We start from the raw sequence: 25,092 nt of genomic DNA, 5'->3' as shown, positions 1-25,092 counted from the left end.
GTTTGTAGTTCCTCTCATTCATAAAAAATCCTATAATAATCGACGGAAATATTTTCATTTGCGTCAATTTGGAGCATCTCACGCCATTATAAAGAGATCGAATAAAAATGTAGTTTCTAATGCATTTTTCAGCTTATGTGCAAATAAGCATAATTCTCGAAGTTTTACTACTGTATCGCTAACTCACTCGGAACACTATATTGTGGGTTAATATGTTGTAGGTGGACATCATTCGTAAACAAATGAAAGAGGTGTTGCATGGATTCGGCGGAGGTTTTATTCAAAAGGCTAAGCTATGTGAGTGCGAGTAGTTAGTTATTTAAAGATAAACATGGTAGGCGAGTACCGTTTTTTTCAAATGCCGAAAGCGTACAGTTGAAAAGTTTTGATTGGATTTACATGATGCCTGGCCACATTATTTGTGGAATTTAATTGAAACTCGATCTTTGTAAATGTTCTTGTTCTTTCAGTGTTCTTTTTCGTTGCCATTTCTTTTGCGGCGCGTACAGAGCGAGGGAAGCTCAAGTGTTTGATACAAAACTTGTCTTCTGAACGACTAGGTTTAAATGTTTTGTGGCCCGACTACATTCGCATTACTGGCAATCCCAAGTACGCAGCTGTTGAGCCTAACGTTGCGTGAACAAAATGCTGTATGACGGAAGGGAAATGGAAAACAAAATTGGATGTCTTTCATTTGTCTGCCCAAAAGCATGATGACTGAATTAGGTACAACATTTTACGTGTTAACCGCATATGCATTCATGTAAGAGTCCCTTGAATGTGGTGTCCATGAAGTTTGATATGAATGATCCAATAGCCGAAGACCATCGCAGAGAGCATGAATTAGGTACCAAACGCTTCTCCTGTTTCGTAATAAGTATTGGTGGTTTTTGTGATGTTAATAATGAGCATTTGATTTACTGTATTTGACTTAACTTATTCATTAAATGTTCACAAATGAGTATTTCATTGAGTGGGTACTGAGAATTCCTTTATTTGATGAAAATCTGCTGGCTTTCAGATTGTATTGAGCTTATTTCCTGTTCGTTGATGCATATTTCATAGTTGCTGCTTATGTTCAACTCATTTCTTGTTGTTTGTTGATGTGTATTTCCTAATTATGTAAGTCTATGAATCAGAATTGTAAACTTAATGCTGTGAACATTTCACCTAAGTTTATGAATACCATGAGGCATTACAATAATTTGTGAAGGAAGCTTGTGAAATATTAATGGCTATTGGTATCTCCATTCTCACCAAACTCATGATTGGATTTACAGTATCAGTGTAGTTGAACAAATGATTGCAGAACACAGTGCATTAGTAATAGAACTCATGAACAGTAAATTGCAAGCAAGCACATGGCATTCAAGCTACACATTCAGTATGAGGGTTATTAAATGCTCTTAAAGCAGCATTGTCTGGTGTGAATTGTCAGCAGAAAATTGCAGACATGGGGGCAATACCTCATTTGAATGTCTGTCTGCAACCAAACCTTGAAAACAAATTTTGATGACATGTTGCTGTTAATTCTCAAGAAATATCCTGCAGGCAAATCACAAGGAAGGGGAAAATCTATTAAAGGGAAAAATAGTTGCACTTGAGCTATATAAATCAAAAGACAATTTTTATGAAATGTGACAGACACATGAAGACAGCCTTAGATCTTTCAACTAAATACCTGCTTCGTTGTACTTACTGAAGAGCCAAGAGGATTTACAGAAAGAGAATGAAGTATGCAAAGAAGAAATATAATAACAAGTTCATTAAAGAGGCTCATAACCCATGTAAAGCAGGTTGTGATCTGGTAAATGAGCATAGGAAGAAGCCTACCTGTGCCTTAAATTTCTATTGTCCTGATGCCTTCAACCAGTACTTTGTAAGGTTATGAAGAAATGATTTAAACGAAATTCCAGACAAGGCTTAGACCCTACATCTTGTATAAAAAAGTAAGTTGAAGCACTATTAAAAACTGGAAGTAAGTGTATCCTAAGGACATGGTAAAAATAGTGAATACATGTAAAACACGCAGAGAGTGCAGATATCTATGGCATGTCTTGCACATTCCTGAAGAAGATTATTCCAGAGCTTGTTCACCCTCTAGTCGTAGAAGTCAACAAATGTTTATCCATTGGTGTCTTCCCAGATTTCCTGAAACTGGCATGCACAGTACCAGTCTACCAAAAAAGTGATCCACGTGAAGTGTCCAGTTTCAGACCATTTTCCATAATCCTATCCTAGCTAAAGTTGTAGAACAATGCCAGATACACAATTACTTCAAAGACAAAAAACCCCATTCAGGACATACATCAGGTTTTTTGCAAGAGGAAGCCAGCATTCAGGAAGATAGGGCAAAAGGTTTAAGACAAGGAAAGTTTCTGTGACCTCAGCAACTGACATCCTGTGACCTCAGCATGCCCTTTGAGTGCATCTCGCACAAAATATTGCTTAGTGAATTACAGTGCTTTGGTATTGGTTGTGGTATGCTGGCTACCCTTCAATCCTGTCTTGAAAACTAGAAGCATGTAGTATCAGTTCATGGTGCAGTCTCCCAAGAGCAAAAACTGGAGCATGGTGTACCCCAGTTATCCATCACAGGACCTCTCCTGTTCCTTATTTACATCAACGATCTGGGTTGTAATAACCACATATTACAGTTCGGTCATTCCACATCAAGGGGTCCCTACTCGACCATCTCCAAATCTAATGAAATTTGGTGTGGAGGTTCCATACGGTCTTTGCTGGCCACATACCAAATTTCAGTTCAGTATCTTCAGTGGCTGTATTCTTAGGGTATTTTAAAGACTGGCTGCTCACCTTCATATCATGTATGAAGGCGCAAATGTGCCAACTTTGCTAGGCTTCTTTAAAAGTTCTAGCAAACATTTGGTCATTTGCTTTTATATACACAGACAGATTTTTATGCTGATTACACCGTGGCAAAAATGAGGGGTTTTGCCTTACCTAAATATAGATACAAGACCATAAAGTGGCTAAAAAATTCGTTGCACTATTCTGAGAGCCATGGTTTCACTGAGCACTGCTAGTTTTTATATGAACCAATCACACCAAAACTTCAGAGGATTATTCATATCTATGACGTGTATAAATCAACCAAATTTAATTAACATTTGATGCCCAGATGAAAAGATATGCAGAGTTGGCCAAAATTCTCTACTTGCAAATTTTAGGGTATTTTAGGGGGGCAATATCTCAACTGTGTCTTCTTCACTCCTCGTTTTCTTGCTCCAGCTCAAAAAAGCATGCTTTAAGCTTTCAAAAAAAAATTTTTTAATTTCTGGATCTGTCAGTCTGACGAGTAAGAATACTTTTCAAAAGTTATTATTTTAGCACTTGGAGAGATTGAAAAGTGAAATATTTTGCTTGTTAAGTCCCATGACTAATTATTTTTATTCGAGTGTATAAGTCAGTTTCAAACATTAAATTAACACGACATAAAAACAAGTATAGTACAAAACACAGAAAATTTGCATAACAAAAATACTAAAGAGTCAGTTCCATTTTTCATTAAGCACTTCTACAATTTTGTCAATGACAGATTGTGGATAACGGTATTGTCTTCCTGGTGATGATGTTGATGAGGCTTCTGAAGTCATGAAGATATGTTGGTCAGGAATCCAGCAGGTATCTTTAGCAGTCGGCCAGTGGAAGGAACGAGCATGACCATGTGGGTGCATAATGCTGATGAGAACATCTTGTTATTCCTGTGAAACTTCATGTTTCCAACCCACCAAAAATTGCCATACATACAAGTAACATACTGTCCTGGTTGTAATCTTGGAATAGAGACTGCTGGAATTTCTTCATCTGCTTCAAAGGCATTAACTGTGAATGCTGTAGCATCATTGGAAACTCTGCTTACTTTGAGCTGATTACAATTAATTGATTTTCTCTTGTTTCAGATACTGTATGTCCCATGGTAAAACTTGGTGCTTGATCTGGTTGGATTTTTTCAGTTTCTTCTTTTGGTACATAAAAAAGCTTTGCACCTCGAATACTATCATCATAGAATTTGAATAAATCATATGGAGTCAATATTTGGTTATCTAAGGCCCTCTGCCGACTACCACAAGCTGCAAGCCCTTTTGCTGTTCTCTCAATGCCATCATAAGGCAGTTCACTGTGGCTTGTTGCAGAAATATTCCATTTGGCAGTGATGCCAAACTCCTTTCCATTCACGCATAAATTGATGAAATTTTTGAAATTCTTATATTGAGCAACTGAATCATCACTAAAGTAGTAAATGTTCTTAATGTTTTCAGTTTTTGTCTTTAAATATGCTATCAACATTATTTGAAAAGCACGGACAGCAATGGTATTATGACAGAACGGTTGCTGGCCATACGAATGCTAATACTCTGACATTCTTTGCCATCGAAATAGACATCAGATGGATGAAATGTGGCCTGACTATTCTCCCAATGGAAGCCTTGCAAAGTATCCTGAACAGCAAATGAATAATTCTCGGCAAAATCTATCAATATAATTAATTCACTTTCTGCAAGATTCCTTTTTAGCTGCTTAAGAAATAAACTTTGGTGTTCTGACACAAAGTGAAGGCTTCTTAAACCGATAATTTTCAAAATCAATGCCTCCATGAAATCTTCTACAGTTCTCTGGCAAGTCTCCAACGTGTGTCTGCCAGCATGGACCCATTGCTTGTATTCCATTGTTTCTTCAGGGTCATAGTCTTTAAAAGAGTCTTCAAGAAAAGCCTCTAGTCACATTTTACCTGGACATTCCTTACAGTGTTGGAGCATACAATTTTTTAATTCCAAACTGCATAAAGTTTTTTTTCATCAAATCCTTGCAGTCATCTTGAATGGATGTTGCTGAAGCCAACATTAATTTGACAGTTTGATGAATTGCACATACACATACTGAATGTGATACAGAAGCACCAGCTGTACTACATCATTTCGGCCTGAGCTCACAAAATTTTGAGAAGCTCAGTTCATTTCCATATTGCTTACAATAAGCAATGAACATTTCTTTAAGTTTACAAAGGAGCAGGTGTGTCTCCTTGTGAATCTTTCCCTATTTATTCTTACTACAACACAATCCTTTTTGTTGGGCATAAACGAGAAAAATCATCATCTTCTGAGAAATTAAGGACATTTTGTTTTACTTCATCAATGAGCTTTTTCCCCTTTTGGATTTTCAAGTGTTGCCAAAATCCTGTCTTTCATCTTTAGTTTCCTAGCCTTCTTCGCCATCTTAGTTGAAACAGCAAATTCTTTATCAATTTTTTCGGTAGTGCAGCTGTTTGGGGGCAGGGTCGAAATTTGAACTGTACTGCTATTGCTTGAAGTCTGAAGTTTAATTTTAAGTTGTTCAATTAAGATGTCCATACCTTTACATTTATGGCACTCTTCCATTTGTATTTGAGCAATAACTATTTGGCTCACACCAGCAGCTGTGGCAATTACCTTAGTAATGTTGCCTTTGGCTTTCAGACCTTTGCACTTTATGTATCCCATTGAATCCCTCTCACTGATCTGTTGAAGCTTTAGTAGTGATTATCCAAGTGATGATAATAAAGTGTTAGCAGTAAAGCAAGCATCAACACCACCCATGTCTTCAGTAGGTGGTGAGTCTTGCTTATCCTGATAGGATGAGTGTGTGTGGGCATTTCATGTCTACATTTGGTACAAATTTTCTGACCAGGTTTAAAAACTTCATTAGTCAGTACCTTCAGCCTATCAGACATTGCAGTGTTTATTGATTAAATGTTTTTCTTTACCAAATGGGTTGCAGAAATTCTGCGGGAATTGAATTTTGTTGTCAACAAGGCATTCTGGTTTAAACAAATTTGGGCATCATCAGTGAAACCAAGCCCTGACCTACACTGAAGAATCTCCTTGTCAATTGGTTACATTTCTTAAATTGATAGTAGTTTCCTTTTTCCACGATAGAATGGTGATGACTTCAGACAATATTCATTGTTGTTTTTATATAAAATATGCAAATTAGGCTATCAAAACATATTGTTTTCATGCTTACCTTCAGCTACAACATTAATTACTGATTATTCAAATACTCAGTACTCAACACTAAGATTGTACAGTGTCAACATCAAAGATTACACTGCACAAAAGACTGACACTGTGAAAATTGCCAATAGTGAAAGCAGCAATTGAAAGTGGTGATTCAACAATGTATATCACTTCTGTGAGGATAGACCCTTAAAAAACTATTGCTGCTTTAAAATACCAGTGGAAACGGAGTGGCAATGGAGAGTTAAAACCTTCTATAGCAACATAGCATTCCATTATGATCTTCTAGATTTTATAATCTTCAGGGCCCTTTCTGAGGTTTTGTTATATTTATATTCTACACTGTAAAATAATTTTAAAACACTTCTTATTATTATAGTAACTTTCCCTAGACCACATTAAAATCTTATACTATTAAAAGACACTACAATTACACGTTTTTTGATTTACAACTTCAAATTGTATTAATTTTTGTATTTATCAGTAGGGTGAAGTGGGGTAAGTGTAACCGTGAGGTTAGTGTAACCATGGCTTATGGTGCCTTAAAGAAGCTGTATTTTTACCTCTGACCTATCACACATATTAATTTACTCCTTTGTTATATTTCACTATAAGTTGTCAAATCTGACATAAATTGGTAATTAAATTTTGGACTCGAATTGACGTCTACATTTTCACTCTGCGAGTGAGTGACATGCTCAGAATTTGGTGGTCTGTCATTTTTGCAGTTTTAAAGATAACTGCACAATTTTTTGGTTACAAACTAACTTTTGCATGACGATTTCAAATATGCGATTCATTTTACTCTACTGATAAAGCTCTTGATATGCCAGGCATGGTTACACTTACCCCAACTTTTTCCCATGTGGGGCAAGTGTAACCAACAGGCTGGGGCAAGTGTAACCAGGGGGGGTTACACTTGCCCCAAAAAAACTTACCGGAACAGATTTATTTATTTAAGCCGTAACCTTGTTTTTGCTATCACACTAGATCTACTAAACTGGCCTTCCTGTACTTGTGGGTACCAGAATACTTGATGTGCTGAATTTGTAGGCCTACTGAGTTTGTGTGAGATATATTTTATTTTTTATTTAAGTCTAATATATTTTTAAACCAAGTTTCCTTTTATAAAATATGACACAGTCCGACAGTGTAGTCCCACTGTAAAAACAAAGAAGAAAAGGATTGCACCAGGAGCTGAAGTTATCACTTTTCAAGATGCCATCTATAAAGAAAAAGATTTTAAAGGCAACAAGAATAATAAGGAGAAAGCAAAACGAAAAAGCATTATCGACATAAAAAGGGCTTGGTAATGGAAAGTAAATCTTCCAAACAAAGTGCTGTTACTTTATTCGAAATGGCATCTCGGAATGTTGTGGAAAAAAATCCCTGATTGCTCATGTGGGTAACAAGAAAAAAAAGACTGGAAGTTGAATCAACAAGTGAAGAAAATGAAACTGAAGGAGGCCTATCTTTAATAAGTAGTGATGAAGAAAATGGGACCATAATAACACTGGACAATATCAGGAAAGAAATGATAAACTGTGAAGAAGAAAAAGAGACAAACTTTTTTGAAGCCAAAAATAAAATTACTGTTGGAAACTGTGTTCTGGTAGCTTTTGCAACAAAATGTAAGAAAGTTCATTTTATTGGCCAAGTTACCAAAATTAGTGATTTAGGAGATCCAGAAGTGATTTTCCTCAGATGCAAAAATAAGACAAAGAATGGCACCACATTCTACTGGCCTGATAGAAGAGATGAGACGGATGTTCCATCCTCTGATGTAATTTCAGTGCTGCCTGAGCCTACTTTGAGTCGTAGGCGAGACCTGACATTTAGTGTTACATTTGATTCATACAAGATTCAGTGACTAAATAATAGTTAGGGCCTAAGTGTGAATATAATAAGTTGAATTAGGGCAGTTTAGCATTAAACACAAATTGCCAACAACTTTAGTTCAATTACCATGAAAAATAATGGAAAGTGAACTTATAAAGTGAATTTTTCTTTTCTCTTGATACTAGATATTATTATTTTTGTTAAGTTGCCTACTAAAGAAAAAATATTAATTTTGTAGAATTTAAACTAATCAATTACTGGCCTAAAACAAAAATAAATCATCTATGAAGCATTCTGTTTCATTGTTGTATGGTTTAGGCTAACTCTTATTTTTTAGTTTAGCTAACATTTTCTGTGTATTTCATAATGTACTAAGAGGCCTGTACAAAAAAGTTCATATCTGGAGTAAAATTTAAGATATTTTAATAATTTAAAAATCCTCAAATTCAGTAAAAATTGGGTAATCAGGTCACTTATCCCAAGTCTCTTCTACAATGCTCTGTATGGGTACAACGATGCAGGGCTACACTTGCCCCGAACCATGGGGCATGTGTAACCTCACAACACAAAATTTTGAAAACAATTAATTGACCATATAATTTATTTTTTCAAAAACAAAATGTAGATTGTTTAAAAGTCAATAAGTCAAAATTTAAGCATGAGAAATTTCAAAATCATATCTTCAGTAACAAGTTGGCAATTTGGTGTCAAAGTTGAACTATGCCAAAACGTGGTTACACTTGCCCCACTTCACCCTAATCCACGTTCCCTACTTTTGATAGGCATTCTTACACATCAATATGCAAGATCCAGAAATTAAAAAATATAGCTTTGAAAGCCTAAAGGATCCTCTATCCAGCTGTGGCAGGAAAAAAAGGATCGAAGAAGACACAGTTGGGATATTGCCCCCCCCCCCCCCCCCCTAAAATTTGTAAGTAGAAAATTTTGGCCAACTTTTCATCTTGGCATCCAGTCCTAATTAAATTTGATTGATGTGTAGACATCATAGGTAGAAGTTTTGAAGTGATTGGCTCATACAAAAAGTAGCAGTGGTCTGTCAAACCATGGCTCTCAGAATATCGTGACGAATGTTTTTAGCCACTTTAGTGGCTTGTGTCTATATTTAGGTATGGCAAAATCCCTAATTTTTGCCATGGTGTGGTAGAACTTTTACAAAAGTGTAGCAGAGTTTGCACCTTCATACATGATGCGGAGGTGAGTAGCCTCTCTTTAAAATCCCCTAAGAATTCAACCTCTGAAGATACTGAACTGAAATTTGGTATATAATCATCAAAGACCATATAGAACCTTCACACCAAATTTCATTAGATTTGGAGACAGTCAAGTGGGGACACTTTTTAATACTGGTCCCTTTGACGTGGAATAACCCAATTTGCTGATGACACTACTCTTTTCGCAAAAAAGAAAAAGCTCCTGCAGAAATCTGCAAGCAACAAATGTGCACCTTGAAAACATCAAAGAATGGTTCATTGACAATAAAATGAAAATTAATGAAGAAAAAACACATCTTATAGCGGTCTTAGTAACATTGGATACTATGATAATATGGAGGCCATCAAACTGCTAGCATTCATGATTGACAGCAAATGCATCAATGAATGAGCAATAGTGTGTGTGTGTGCGCGCGCGCGCGCGCGCGTTTGCGTGCTCAAAGCTCTCCCATGTAATATACCTTCCGAGGAGACTAAAATGTGTGTTAACTGATCCATACATTAAAACGGTGTGTTATGCACTATTTCATAGCCACATATATTAGGCCTACTGTTATGGGGCCGAACGGCAGATTGCAAGGATGTATTAATGTTCTAAAAGAAAGTAGTCAGAGTCATTGCATCAAGCAAACGACGAGTACTGCAATCCTATATTCACCTGGTTAGGAATAATGACAATCCTCAACCAGTAAATTTTTTTATGCTCATCAGTGTAAAAGAAAACCAAGGCAAGACACGCACATAATCATGACACCTGAAACAAGAGGATACCAAATCGTCAACTGTCTGGAACACTAGCTAGTTTTCCAGTGCTTGCTTTAAAAATGTTCAACTCATTGTCCCAAGAAGTGCAGTCCCTGCCACCAGGACCATTCAAAAGGAAAATAGCACAGGACCTTAAAGAGTATCCATTATACCCCGTTGGAGAATTCTTCAATAGTGACGAAAGTGAATGGAAAAAATAATATTGTGAATATTTTTCTTTATGTATATGAAAAATTGCAAATAACTCTTATGTATGTGTTCTTGATGCAATCTCTCCACTCATGATGTAAATGACACAGATCTTGTAATAAAGTAATATTTGGAAATAATAGGCTGCCTTGATAATCAATCAAACAATAATTTGGTCATATTTTCTGATTCCATAACAGAAAACAGCATGTAATATTAGCTAACAGTTCAAGGGAATGTGTCAAAGCTAGCACCCGTAGAAAAGCAGTATATTTCATTAAAGGTTCAGTAAGTAATTCCAGTATCATTATGGAGGTGCTTAATAAACAACATTAGTTGACACTATGAGAGAAGTGTGGTGCAACAGAAAGAGAGACATTTATTGCTAAAATTCTGTGAACATATGTCAAAAGTAGTCACACATATAAATTCCTTCCATATATGTCTCATGAAATGATCACAACATGCAGATGGGAAGGGAGGGAAATGGTAGTGATATTAGAAGTATGCCCTGTGACACTCTGATAGGTAGCCTGTGGAGTGCAGATGTGGATGTAGATGTTCTGAGTGATGTATTAGGTACATTTTCAAATCACATACTCTTTTCTTTGCTATTGTCGTTTCATTAAAACAAATATACCCAGGATTCTAAATATTAAGTCATGTGGTGGTGGTGCAGTCCCAGCCAAGTGTATAACATCTGTTACAGAAACCCTTAGAAATCCCGAAGTATAAGTAGGCATAGGCCTTGATTCAGGTAGGGTAAATACCTGTCCCTCACCCTCTGCTCCACCTTCATTAGTGCTTAAAAGAGGGAATTTGTCATGTCCTATTTAATTAAATACTCAAAAGTCATCTCAGTTTTCATAACATGGAATCAGGCTGAATGTAAGTAGCCCAGAGCATTATTGTACCAAAACTACACAGTGATGAATTTCAGATAAATTGGCTCAGTGCAAAGCTACAACACATGCTAGTTCCTAACTTACGTTACATTTGTTGATAATACAGCAACTAATTGCAGTGGTCCTCTTTTAGATGTTTTCATTTAAGCACAGTGTATCATCTGACTTTTATTCACGAGGACTTGTTTTCCAATTTTCTTACACACAAAATAAATGCCCAATTCAAGACATTATTGGTACATTTCATGTTTTTCTACTGGAATTATAAGTGGCCTTCATATGACTGTCATGAGACTCATGTGAATTTATCATGTAAATAATAAACTAACAGTTAAAAATATTTGTTAAACTTACAGTTTTTATTGTGAAGACTGTTTCCATTGCATTTGAGATTGATAATCTGATATGAGGAGAGAGTACTAATTTTTGTATAGTGATCTTCAGCAAATGGGTGCAGTTAAACCATTGATACTAATGTGACAATATATAGGACTTTTGTAAATGATTCATTTCCTAAGTTCACATATACAAACATAACTGATGCACAACAGCACTGAAAAATCACCGAATTTACATTGTGCCCATCAATTACAGGTGCAGTGCCTTGATAAAATGGAGACAAAGTAACAAGTCCGTTTTTGTGTCTTGGAATACGTGAGATGTGCATTCAGAAGAAATTATGGAAAAGAACTGCCATATAACAGAGTGCTGTGTGTTGGTATTCACAATTTAGGGACACTGGTTGTCTCTGTAAACAGAAAAGTACATGTTGTTTTTCTTCTGTGATGAGACTGACAGGTACTTTGTACCTTGATATACTGCAATTGTGGTTGTTTCCACTACTGGCTGCTGATTCCAAGAATTTCATATCCCAACAAGATTGTGCACCCTTTCATAGGAGCATCCATGTTCGTCTCTACCTAAATGATGAACTTTCACATCGCTGAATTGGGTGTAGTGATGAAGATGTGGCTCTGTTCTCTCAGCTCCCCAGGTCATGTGACCTCATGTCTTGTGACTTTTCCCAATGGAGGTACATTGAGGACTGTGTTTATGTACCCCAAATACAAAGAACACTATAACAGCTCAGAGTACACATCAGTTCTGTTGTGTGATGATCATTGACAGGATGTTGCTACATAAAGTATGGAATGAACTTGACTACTGCTTGATGTATGTCATCTGACAGGGGACATTCGTAGAACATTTGGTGCAACATGCGTGCTTGTTGAGTTTATGCTTCTATTCATGAGTCAGTCACATTTGTACAAGTAATTTCTTGGAAAACATAGAGCACTTTCAATGAATGAATAATTTGCAATAGTGCTTTATTTAAACCTTGAATAACTGACTACTCAAAAGAGGTGAATATAATGATGCTGGTCTAAGAAATAGTCGCAAATATTCCAGGCACAAATAAAGCTGTAAATAATTCTATAAAATAAAGTGGATGTTGTGATAACAGAATGAGATACTGTATTTGAATTTGAATGAGGGAGTATCTGCTTCTGTATTCGGAAACCATTGTGAAGTACATGGTAGAGCTTATGTCCCAATGTAGCAGTTATTAGGGTTTCTTCATGTTCCATTCAGATATTGAGTGTGAGAGGAATGATTGTTTAAATGCTTCTGTGTGTGTGATGTAATAAATGTAATCTTGATGTCAAAGTTTGTGAGAGATACGTAGGAGGGTGTATTATATTCCTAGAATCATCATGCAAAGACAGTTCTTAAACTTTTTGAGCAGGCTTCCTTGGAATAGTTTATGTCTATCTTCAAGCATCTGCCAGTTCAGTTTCTTCAGCATCTCTACTACACACTCCCATGGGTCAGAGAAACCTGTGACCATTCATGCTGCCATTCTCCGTTTATGTTCAGTATCCCCTATTTGGTACAGGTCCCACACACTTGAGCAGTATTCTAGAATGGGTCATACAAGTGATTTGTAAGCAATTTCCTTCAGACTGACTGCATTTTTCCAATATTCTACCAACAAGCTGAAATCTGCTTTACCCGTGACTGGGCCTGTGTGCGCATTCAATTTTATGTCTCTACAAAGTGTTATATCTAGGTACTTGTTGGAGTGGCCTCTTCCAACTGTGACTCATTGGTAATATAGCCACATGATACTACAATTTGTGCTTTGTGAAGTGCACAATTTTACATTTCTGAAATTTTAAGGCAAATTGCCAGTCTCTGCACCACTTTGAAATCTTATCAATATCTGACTGAATACTTATGCAGCTTCTTTCAGACAACACTTCACTAGAGATAATGGCATTATCTGCAAAAAATTTGAGGTTACTATTAATATTGTCCGCAAGGTCATTACTGTACAACATGATCAACAAGTATGGTCAGTAATAATCTTCCCTGGGACACACCCAAAGTTACTCCTACATCTGACAACAAGTCTCCATCCAGGATAGCCTGGTGCATCCTCCCTACCAAAAAATCCTCAGTCCAGTCACAAATTTCACTAGGTACCACGTGAAACACAAATACTACTACACCAGTGATAAGGGAGCTGTTTATATTATGATCCAGCATTTTTGTAGGAGCTGAAATATTACATCATCAGTAATATTATTTTTCGTGCTTGTTCTTAAGATGTCAGACTTCCTAAAAATATCATTGACTGGTTTTCTGCTAATGGTCTCGCCCTCAGTTTTAATGAGACGCAACACATTCAGTTCAGCTCTTCTAGAGTACTGCACCAGTGATTGGTGTAATAAGCGGCAAGAAAATAATAAATGTGGTGGAAACTTCAAAATTCTTAGGTGTCCGTATTAATGAGAATTTAAATTAGAAAAAGCATATTTTGTAACTCCTAAAAGAACTTAGTTCAGTCACACTTGCACTTACGATCGTAGCAAATCTTGAGTGGAGAGAAATCAATAAGTTGACATATTTTGCATATTTACATTCAATAATGTCAGATGGAATAATTTTCTGGGGTAACTCATCTTTAAGAAAGAGTTTTCATTGCACAGAAACATGCTGTAAGAATATTATGTGTTACTCACCCACGATCATCTTGCTGAATTCTGTTTAAGGAGTTGATCATTCCGATTACTGCTTCACAGTATATTTATTTCCTCGTGAAGTTTGTTGTAAATATTGCACTACAATTAAAAAATAACAATGATGTACATAATTACTATACCAGAAGGAAAAATTAAATTCATTACTCCGCAATGCTGCAACAAAAATTTTTATTTACTTTCCTACTCATATAAAATGGCTGTCAGACAGCAAAGTAAAATTTGAAAACATACTGAAAAAGTTTCTCCTTAACAGTCTCTTCTGTAGAAGGATTTCTGTTACTGTAATGTGTAAAAGACGTTGGGTAGGACTTACTAATGACACCATCTGTATATCTTTTCTCTTTTTGAAGGGGGAAAAAAAAGTTCAGAATGTACTAATTAATTTGCAGTGTGAATGTAAACTGATTTGTTCCACATCATTACGATCTATTGTGCAGAATGATCCGTGGCACATGAAATTAACTAACTACCTATCTATCTAATTGCCCTTACATTTTCTAGGCAGTTTTCTTTCTGTTTATCGTCAAATGTTAGGATCTCACGACCTTCAGCAAATCCTTATGTAGTCTGGAAGTGTAATTTGAAAGTTTGGTCCTTCCATAATTTTTACAGCTCTTTTCACTCTTTCCACAGGCTTCCCCACACATCAGTCTGTCACCACAATCTACATTCCAAATACTAATATAGGTGCAAAAGAAAGATTGCCACTGTTATGTTCACATATGGTGTCACATGCCATCTAACCATTATGTTACAAGGGTAATCTGAAGTCCTGTATTGGTACATTAATTCAGTTCCAGTAGTATGTCACAGTGAGATGAGTATTAGAGATCGGAAGTAGGACGAGTATGAGTAATGTTACGGGTTGCGTGCATTGGAAATCGAGGTACTGTAGTTCCGTCAGTGCTATATCAACTTCCTTCCTTCCTTTCTGCTATACTTCTGGGAGTATGATGCGTCCGAGAACAGTTCCTCCACGATTGATTTATACTCGTCAGCTCATTACCTCTTACTGAAGCATACAAGAATGTGAGGCTAGTGCGTACTTACTGTAGAAGTTGAGTGGACTGACAGGAGATATGACAGATTGTTGGGCTCAGATGGCCTTTTAATGAAACTGTGTTTTGTGAGACTGTGCAAAAGACAAAAATTACTTGAGGCAATGTAGATAAATCTGAATGTGCTCCATTAGAACAAGAGCATCATCTGGAAGAAGTTGGATGCTTTAATCCACATAATTCAGATGAAAAACAAACAAAATTCTTTCACTGCAAACAAAATGGTTGTATTATTGTTCATTTGAGTTCTACAATGAAAAGAGATAAGTGCTTTGTCAGACAATAGCAGGGCACAGAACAATGTCCTCGCGATGATAAAAATGCGTACTATTTGTGTGTTCTTTTGGTCATGCGAGCTTCCGTTAATGAACTAATACCATGTTCTGTTGCCTATCAGTTATTTCTGAAACTTTGTTGGAAACTACTGTAAATTTTTTTAATAATTAATCACAATTTAGATAATACACTTCATCTTCATTGTTTTCTTGTACTATTGTCACAGACTCTGTACCCTGTCAAAACTGTTTGTAGGTCAGTCTGTTGGTAGACATTGTCTGGATAAAGCTCAAATATTAAAATAAATTTACAGCAGCCTTTGAAAAAGTTGTATACATGTACATACATTCAAACATATGTGCCAAAATTAAATAAACTGTCCATTTAGGGAAGACTGTATGAAAAAAATCGTGGTAGATCACGCAAAAAAAAGACTTTCTCTCATGTTGAATCAGTATCCAGAGGTAAAATGGTCTCCCAGTCGGATTTTGGGGGTGGGGAGGACAACTTGAAAGGAGGCAAAAAATGAAAACGAGAATTGATAGATGTGGAGAGTTACAGTCAGATGAATATGTAGTGTACTACCCAGGAGGAGAAGTAAAAGGAAGGAATGGAGTACGAATGATTATGACAAAGGGATTGGCTAAATGTGTGGAATATGTGGACTATGCAAATGACCGGGTTATTTGTGGAAGGCTGAAAGGAGCAGTAAAAGATTTACTGATTGTTCAGGTGTATATGCCAACTTCAGAATATGATGACCAAACAGTAGAGGAAACATACAATGTAATAAAAAGAATGATGGACGAAAATAAAAAAATGCTGCAAAATAGTATTGGGAGACTGGAACGCCATTGTGGGAAAAGGGAAAGAGGGAAACATAGTAGGCAGTCATGGTATTGGAAAGAGAAATGATAGAGGTGAATGGCTAATTGACTTCTGCAGGGAAAGGCAGCTGATAGTGGCAAACTCATGGTCCAAGAACCACAAGAGGAGGCTTTACACTTGGAAATCACCAGGGGATAAATACAGAAACTGAATTGATTTTATACTGGTAGAAGAAAGATACAGAAATGGAATCAAGAAGGTGCACACATTACCAGGTGCAGATATTAATAGTGACCACAACTTACTTATGGCAGAAATAGAAATAACAATGAAAAAACTGACGTAGGCGACCATGGTGAAGAAGTGGGATCTAGAGAAGATAAGATCCAACAAAGAACAAATTACAGAAATGCTGTCTCGGTAGTTTCTAAACACATTACGAGACAAAGAACCACCTGGTAATGCCAACTACTACTGGAATATGCTGAAAGCAGGGTTCATTAAAGCAGGACAGCAAAATATAGGATTTGCAAAAAGAGAAAAAAAAAACAAAAAAAAACCTTAGGTCACACAAGAAATGATATGCAAGATGGAGGAGAGGAGAAAATTTAAAAACAAGAACACTGAAGATGCAAGAAAGATGTACCGAAGGTTAAATAATGAACTGTGAAGAGAAACAGAGCCGGCTAGGAAAAAATGGATAAAAGTGGAATGTGATGCAATTGAAGAACTGGACACGAAGGGAAGATATGACTTAAAAACTATACAACAGAGTAAAGACTATGATGTGGGATCAAAATAGGGCAGGTAGTGCCACTGTGGAAATTTTGAGTAAAGACGAAGAGGTAGTGTAAAAAGTTCATTACGATGTCCTCCAGAGATGGGAAGAATATCTAAAAGGGCTATATGGCACAGATTGCAAACCAGAAACTCTGGAACATGAATCACCCAACAGTGTAAGTGGTGATGAGAAAGGACCAACCATCATAATGGAAGAAGTAAAGTCTGCCACAGCTGCAATGAAAAATGGCAAAGCGGTAGGTACAGATACGATACCGGGAGAAATATTAAAATGCTTGAACCAAGATGGAATAAGAGAAATATTGATGCTATGTAATAAAATACATGACAGTGGTGAATGGCCTGAGGACTTTCTGACAACTGTTATGATTCTATCACCGAAAAAACAAGGAATCAAGAAATGCAGTGAGCACAGGACAGTCAGCCTCATATCACATGCAGCCTCATTTCACATGCAGCCAAAGTCATTATAAGAATAATTAATAATAGACTTGAAAAAGTAATGGAGGATAATATTGGCGAGGAGCAGTTTGGCTTTAAATGAAATACAGGCACCAGAGATGCAAGAAAGAGACCTATTTGTGTGCTTCATCAATCTAGAAAAAGCATTTGACAATGTGCCAGAATGAGACAAGCTGGCGACTATAATGAGGGAAAAGAGAATTGACTGGAAAAGCAGAAGACTTACTCATTGTATCTTAATCAAAAAGCCACAGTTAAAGTGAGAGGAGAAAGTACAAATTGGATCGGACTAGGAAAAGGAGTAAGGCAAGGATGCTGTCTATCACCTACCCTTTTCAACCTGTACTTGGAAAATATGATTGACCAATGCTAATTAGATGACAAAGGAGTAGAAATTGGAGGAAGAAGAGTAGGGTGTTTGAGGTTTGCTGATGACATGCTCCTTCTAGCCACAGGGTAAAAAGAATTACAGGATTTGGTGGACACCATTGAAGCTAACGGGAAAAAAAAAATATGGAATGAAAATTAACACAAAGAAAACAAAAGTATTGACACTAGAAGGAAATAAAGAAATAAAAATTATGCTGAATGGAGAAATTGGAACAGGTGCAAAATTTTAAGTATCTTGGAAGCAGTATATACAACGACTGGAAGTGCACCACAGAAATTAAAACAAGGATAGCAATGGCAAAAGAGCTGTTTTATAAGAAAAGGAGAATTTTCTGCAGCGGTCTGGATAGAGAATTCAGGAAGACACTCATAGAATGTATGATATGCAGTGTTTTTCTGTATGGCACTGAAACATAGACTTTGAGGAAGAAAGACAGAGGAAAGCTGTAGGCTATTGAGATGTGGATATGGCGGGGGACGGAAAGAATAAGTTGGATGGACAGAGTAAAACATGAAGAGGTACTGAGAAGAGTGGGAGAGAAAAGACAGTTACCAGATGTAATAAAAAGAAGAAAAAGAAATTGGATTGGGCACATTTTAAGAAAGAATGATGGTCTGATAAAAACAGTTTTAGAAGGTTATGTAGAAAGGAAAAGGAAGTGAGGAAGGAAGAGATTTCAAATACTGGATGACGTGATGAACAGTACAACATTCAGCAGCCTTACGAAAGAAGCAATGGATTGCAGAAAATGGAGAGGCAGAGGACCTGCTAATAAAGCAGAAAACTGATGATGATATGTGGAAAATTTAATTTAACTGTTACCAGGTTTCAAGACTCAAGGAAAAAATCCATCATTGTGATAATAACTTATTGCAAATAATGTTCTACATCTATTTTTGTGGTACTGTTAAAAACTTATGTAAGAAGGTGGCACAATTGTTAAGACACCAGTCCTGAATTCAGGAGGAGAGGATTCAGACCCTATCAGTCACCAAGATTTAGGTTTTCCATGGTTTCTATGGATCATTTCAAGTATATAACAGGATTGTTCCTTGATAACGGGACTACACCCAATTTCCGTACCATTTCCTTGCCAACCTGAACATGTGCTCGTCAAATTAATGCGTCATTGGTAGGCGTAGGATGTAGATGCTGATCTTCCATTTGTTAAGAATGTTGCACACTCATGATCATTAATAGTATTAAGAACTTTTACAACATTATAGGTAAAATTCCAGAATATAATCAGCATGTGAAACAGACTTTTACTATTATTAGCAACAACCTTTTCACTGTATCATTGAGAGGGTCGTACTTCAGGGTTGTACAGATGTTTCTGGCTGATTTGTCCATATTTTACCACCTGTGTACACCTTGTCATTAAAAAGATATCATTAACTCAAAAAGCCAATTCTTTTAAGTGAAAAATAGGGACCTGGTACTTATTCTTATGTATTATAGTGACTGCAGTATCTGTTTTATATAAAAAGTCCGAAAAAAGGGATCAGTATATCAATTTCAAAATTATAGAGCTGATACAGGAGAGAGTGAAATTTGAAAATATTGAATACTATAACTTTCATGGCCAATGATTTTCTTGTTAAAGATCTGGAAGGTAATTTGTAAAACCTAAAAGCTTGCCCAGTGAAATGATAGATCTTTGTTTGCCTTTGACATGAAGATCAGCTTATTGAGTCATTTACAACAGATCACGCAGCTGAAAGTAAGGTTCGAGTCATTGTGATTTAACATAAAAAGAAAACTTTATGATGTGATGAGAGAGAGAATGAATTGATGGCACTATTAGTTGAGATCTGGTCTTCAATTTCTCACTTCTCAGGAGGCTTTTTCTGCAGTTGTTCTGATTTCAGTTAGTTTTCAATTCATGTACAGTATTTCCATGAGACTATGAAATCCGTTTCAGCTAATTTCATTGCCATTTTAGCACACAAAACACATTGTTGTTGTATTTAGTGACAATACTTACAGCTTGTCTTTTGATTTATTTGAAATGACAATTCACAATGTTATATTTCTTTCAGTTGCAGATAATCGTTAAACGCAGTTGAATATTTCCCAGTGTTTGTTACAATTGCATGTAAAACAAACATAGAAAACATGTCTGCTGTGGTGTCTTCACACGATGCTACTGTAGCCCAGATCTTTGGTGATGACTGTGAAGACATAGAATTACTTGTCAGCTCAGGAAAGAGGTATGTTCTTGATATTGTAACTTACAGCCACTTTATTATTATTATTATTATTATTATTATTATTATTATTATTATTATTATTATTTTAATAAGGAAAGAACTGGAGGGCGAGAGGGGGGGGGGGGGGGGGGGTTACAGCCACTAACTGAGAAAGCAATCCGACGAAACAGGATTGGGAAGAGCATGTTTTCAGTATGTCACCTCAGGGAACCCCTCAACAAGCAATGGAATACAATCCTATTGGAAAGAGGAGTGTGGGAAGACCAAGGAAGAGAGAGTGAGGCCCAGAAAAGGCCATAAGGCCTAATCCTGGGTTGGCAGAATATTATTATTATTATTATTATTATTATTATTATTATTATTATTATTATTATTCTTATTATTGTGATTATATCTTCATGGCAGCCTTGTACAGTATCTGGAATGCTTTACTCTTGGAATGGTACCGCCTCACTCACTCTTTAATGAGGGTGTCTACTCCATGAAGTGATCTGTCTCCTTGACAGTAGTAGATTTCATCTACCTTGAATATCTTCTTACGGATGCTTTTTCATCGGTTCATGACACTGTGATCCTGCTAAGCAGTGCTACCAATTATTCTACACACTTTGTTCCAACTGCAGCTTGTCAAGGGCTATAAGGGAGTCCATATTCTGTTGACTAGCTCTGAAATCATATACCACATTTTCAATACTTCTTCTGTATTTTAATGTTTCTTCTAAACTTTTATAATGTCATTTAAAGATATCTTATTTACAATCTCAACATAACTCCTGACAGCTCTGTAAGTGACACATTGAGAAGGCATAAGTAAGTGAATAACAGAATTTATAACAAGCTCCTTTTCTCTGGGGTGAGAACATTGTTGTCCAGAGCTCTTCTTCTCTGTAGTTCACAGCATCACCAAGCTGTGATGGCAAAGTGTAAATGACTTCTCCGGTGCAAGTAAACACACTCGCTCAATGTTGCGTCTTGTTGATGGATTGTGTTTACATTCCTCCTTTAATATCTGCACTTGAATTCAAGAAGAAATGTGTGCACAGTAGGCATTTCTTTCTGTACAACTGACTAAAATGAAAATTCTCCTCAGGCAAGATGGTGCAATTGTTAGCACATTGGCTCTCATTCAGGAGGATGACAATTGCAATCCGCATTCACCCACCCTGTGATTTCCCTAAATCTCTTCAGGAAAATACTGGGATGGTTCCTTTGAAATGGCACAGCTGATTTCCTTCCCCATCCTTCCCTAATCTGATCTTGTGCTCCGTTTTTAATGACATCATTGTCAATTGGACGCTAAATCGTAATCTCCTCCTCTTCAGATTTCTCCATGAACATCTTTCATCGGAATAGCAGAAAGAAGTGTCACACATTGCTACCTTAAGTAACAACATTTACCCCTGCAAATCCCCATACTAAGATAAAAGGTGTCTTATAGATTAACTTACATAACTAATTATAGCATCATGGGAAAAATATATGTCCGCCTGTGTCTGTGTATGTATGGATGGATATGCGTGTATGTGTGTGTGCGTGAGTATTTAACTATCCTTTCCCCCCCCCCTAAGGTAAGTCTTTCCGCTCCCGGGATTGGAATGACTCCTTATCCTCTCCCTTAAAACCCACATCCTTTCATCTTTCCTTTTCCTTTCCTCTTTCCTGACGAAGCAGCCGCCGGTTGCGAAAGCTCGAAATTCTGTGTATGTGTTTGTGTGTTTTATTCATTGTGCCTATCTACCGGCGCTTTCCCGCTTGGTAAGTCTTGGAATCTTTGTTTTTAATATAATTATAGCATCAGGTAGCTTTCACCATTTACTAAGTTACTATTATTTATACATCAAGGTTTCCTGGGATCAGATGTTACTTACATTTTTACCACAGCAAAATACATACATTCATATCTCTAATCTATTATTAATAATCACTTGATGTCTCAGATATAAAAGTTACTTCTTTGTATCTATGAAAGATAATTATTCTGATAAAACTAAACTGGATTTATAAAACTGTGTATTCTCTTTGCATATCTTCATTCTTTCACGACCTTATGCACCCCACTTGTTAATGAATATTCTGTTAAACATAGCATTGTTATAAGCTAGTAAATGACTTAAAATTAATAATGACATTCAGTTATTTCCCTCGGAAATTTGCGCATGCTGTGAAAACCGATGAAAACCATTTGTTATGTATGCTCAGGCCTTGTCGTAACTATATCACTTTTAACCAAAGGTAATCCCATGTGATTACTTCGTACCTACATAGTTTTCGTAGTTCTTTTAAATATAAAAATTCAGGGCCCTATTTATGGCAAGGAGTTAGATGTTGACATTCCACTCTTAATTCCCACATTTCTAAATGTCAGATTTGCATTTATTCAACAAGTATGGAAAATAAAGGTTCAAAAGAATCAACAGTGGCCAGGTAGGTTCATAAGCTTTAAACTGTTTTGGGAATGCTCACTCGGTTTTATTCATTTTCCCTTCCCAGTTTTGTGTCTCTATATTAGTTGTGCTTTCATCTAGGCTAATTCTGTTGACAGATAATGTGAACATACTTCATTGCCTTTGTGATGTAAATGTTCCTTTAACTTTTCTTCCGTACAAAAATGGTTGAGGTCGTTACTTCTCTGGATTCACTTGTCCACGGAAATCTGACCATCCCTTTGATGAGTGTACCTGTCCACCAACCAACTCTGTCTAAAGAAGTTTTCTCCATAGCATAACGGTCGTACCAGGTAATATAAAACACCAATTTCCTGCATGCTCATTTTATATCCTTCTCTGTAACTCTTAATATGTCATTACTCATATGTTATGAAATATGTTGTACTTATCTGTCCCTTTCATGTTCCTCTCTTTGGGAACTGTTTATATAAAACTTCTTTTCTGTTACTAGATTATAACATTTTGATGTGTTTCTTACTATCAACCATTACATAGTTATAAACTGATTACTTTACCTGAGATATGGAAGACTGGGATCTTGTGTATAGTTCTCTTTCCCATTCTATTAAACCTATACCCACCATATTTATCGTTAATTAGATTCTCACATTCATTTGAGCATAATTCTATGTTTTCTATTAATCACCATTTCTTATCTCTCTATGATAAACAAATTACACACCTGTGCTTAATTGCTCTTTATTTCTGTCTTCTCTTCTGGTAACTAAAGTAAACTTATGAAGCTTAATGTTGCTCCTCCTGTGTTCAACACTTCATTAACACTGTCTTACTGAGGTACCTTTAATGCCATATTTTGTAACAGTGGTAAAACTGTTTCATACTCTGTGCGTCTCTCTATTTCGCTTATGTTGGTATGTCACTCTCTGTCCTCATAAGCAGTGCTTACAACCTCCCTCCCCCCGCCCCCCTCCCCCACCCCCTCACCCCCCATTCACATGATTTTACCAGCATATGCTACATTCAGTCATTCAAATGTACACTGCTTTTATCATTAAAAAACTCACCAACCAACCAATGTCTGCATCCTTACGATGTGTGTGTTACCCTACTTCTTTTTGAATGGTCTCTGGGCTTTTTCCTCTGAAAACAGGTTTATTGTTATCACTATGCGGTCCGGATAAAAGAATGGTTGTAACAATAGTAACATATGCATGTGGGAATAGGGAGGATAGAATCGATACTTCTACTGACCAAGAAAGACAATAAAAAAACAAGAATAGTTGTGTCAGGATGAAGAAAAGATAAGACTTTTTTCCTAACCCCCCCCCCCCCCCCCCACTGCCGTGGGGGTCCCTTCCTGATGAGTGCTTCACCATGACACTGGAGGATGAAGAGTGTTTAACGTGCCCTACAGAATGGACTCGCTACAGTTCCACTCGCACAGGACCCAAAAATTGGTCCTAACACACAGCCAGTAGAGACGACACCCCCAGGATAACAAGGCCGCCTAGCAGTGTTAGTGACGTCACACTAAGCAGCCCATAGCCAACGCAGCAGTCCATGGACATCTCCGTATAGACGCGCCTGATGCTAACGATCTTCTGTCCATCATACAGAAAGGAGCGAACCAATCGATAATTCGAACCAAAGACCAAATTATATATATTCTTGTAAACAGCATAAAGGTTCATACTGAAATACCGATTACATATATAGGCAGGAATAAGTTCAATCGATTGAGGAGCTTTGCCACTATTTTATAATTGTCAGAACACTATTTAGCTTTAAAACTCACATACAGGTGGTGACAAATTCTAACTGACAGCAGGACTTAACATTTTCAAGCCATTACACTGCAAGTAAATTATCTTAAACACTGTCATACGTGGCAAAACCCTCACAACTTTCGTTTACAATAAGGTAACAAGAGTTTGCTTTATCTCATAAAACACCTGACTATTGTGAATTTACTCATATGTTCATGGTGACAGCTCTTTTCAAGAATTTTTGCAAGTGTAGCCCCAGTAATAAAAAATGGAAACAGAAGATAGACATAAAATATTCTCCTTTTAACATAGACATCACTGAACACAAGATTCTGTCTTGCACTATGATACTAAGGGACTGGTCTTTCCTTTAAGAAAAGCCTGGGAATTTGAAGTTCACTCTGCTATTGAAGATACACTTCCAGAAACAATATTAAAAAGTTACGAAAGGTAAGATTAGTAGGAAATGAAAAACAACCAAGTGCATTACATGTAAGAATGTGAGCAAAAGGCTGAGGCTCTCTTTACTTACTATTTTCAATCTCTCTACTGGTTACTTCCTTTGTCACATTATTGCTGTCTGGTACTAACAAAGTGCTTTTCTATTTAGAAAACTTGACAATTTGATGTTCATTCTGGTACTGAAGATAAACACTTTTCAAAGGAGTTCAAGAAGTAGGCTTATATCACATATAGTAAGAAATGTTGAACAACCAAGGCCACCTGATGTGTTACTAAACGATTAAGCCTTTCTTTGCCTGACATAGCAATGTACTGAAGTAGCAAAACATTGGATGTCAGAATATGACATCTGTGCACTCTAAACAATGGAGTTTTCTTAGCAATCAGTGACAACAGAAACCAGCAATGTATGTTAATACTGGTACGTCTGTTT

The 25,092-nt window shown here is 36.6% G+C and overlaps 1 protein-coding gene across 5 annotated transcripts in view; it reads left to right on the top strand.

Annotated features, from left to right (window-relative positions):
- Positions 1-25,092, top strand: part of LOC126334912 (zinc finger protein 345-like) — a 168,512-nt gene that overhangs the window by 119 nt on the left and 143,301 nt on the right. Inside the window, exons 1-3 of one of the 5 annotated variants that reach the window (XM_049997630.1) lie at positions 245-297; positions 471-847; positions 19,853-20,023. In XM_049997630.1, the coding sequence (XP_049853587.1) occupies positions 19,929-20,023 (95 nt within the window). In that variant the 5' untranslated portion in view covers positions 245-297; positions 471-847; positions 19,853-19,928. Of the gene's footprint in view, positions 1-7; positions 848-19,852; positions 20,024-25,092 lie in introns of those variants that run through there. The other 4 variants (XM_049997631.1, XM_049997628.1, XM_049997632.1 and 1 more) reach the window with 4 other exon arrangements.

Source organism: Schistocerca gregaria, chromosome 2 (genome assembly GCF_023897955.1).
Source record: "Schistocerca gregaria isolate iqSchGreg1 chromosome 2, iqSchGreg1.2, whole genome shotgun sequence".
Lineage (NCBI taxonomy): Eukaryota > Metazoa > Arthropoda > Insecta > Orthoptera > Acrididae > Schistocerca > Schistocerca gregaria.
The sequence above is the reverse complement of the archived record's forward strand: the minus strand, read 5'-3'. Positions and strand labels throughout refer to the sequence as shown.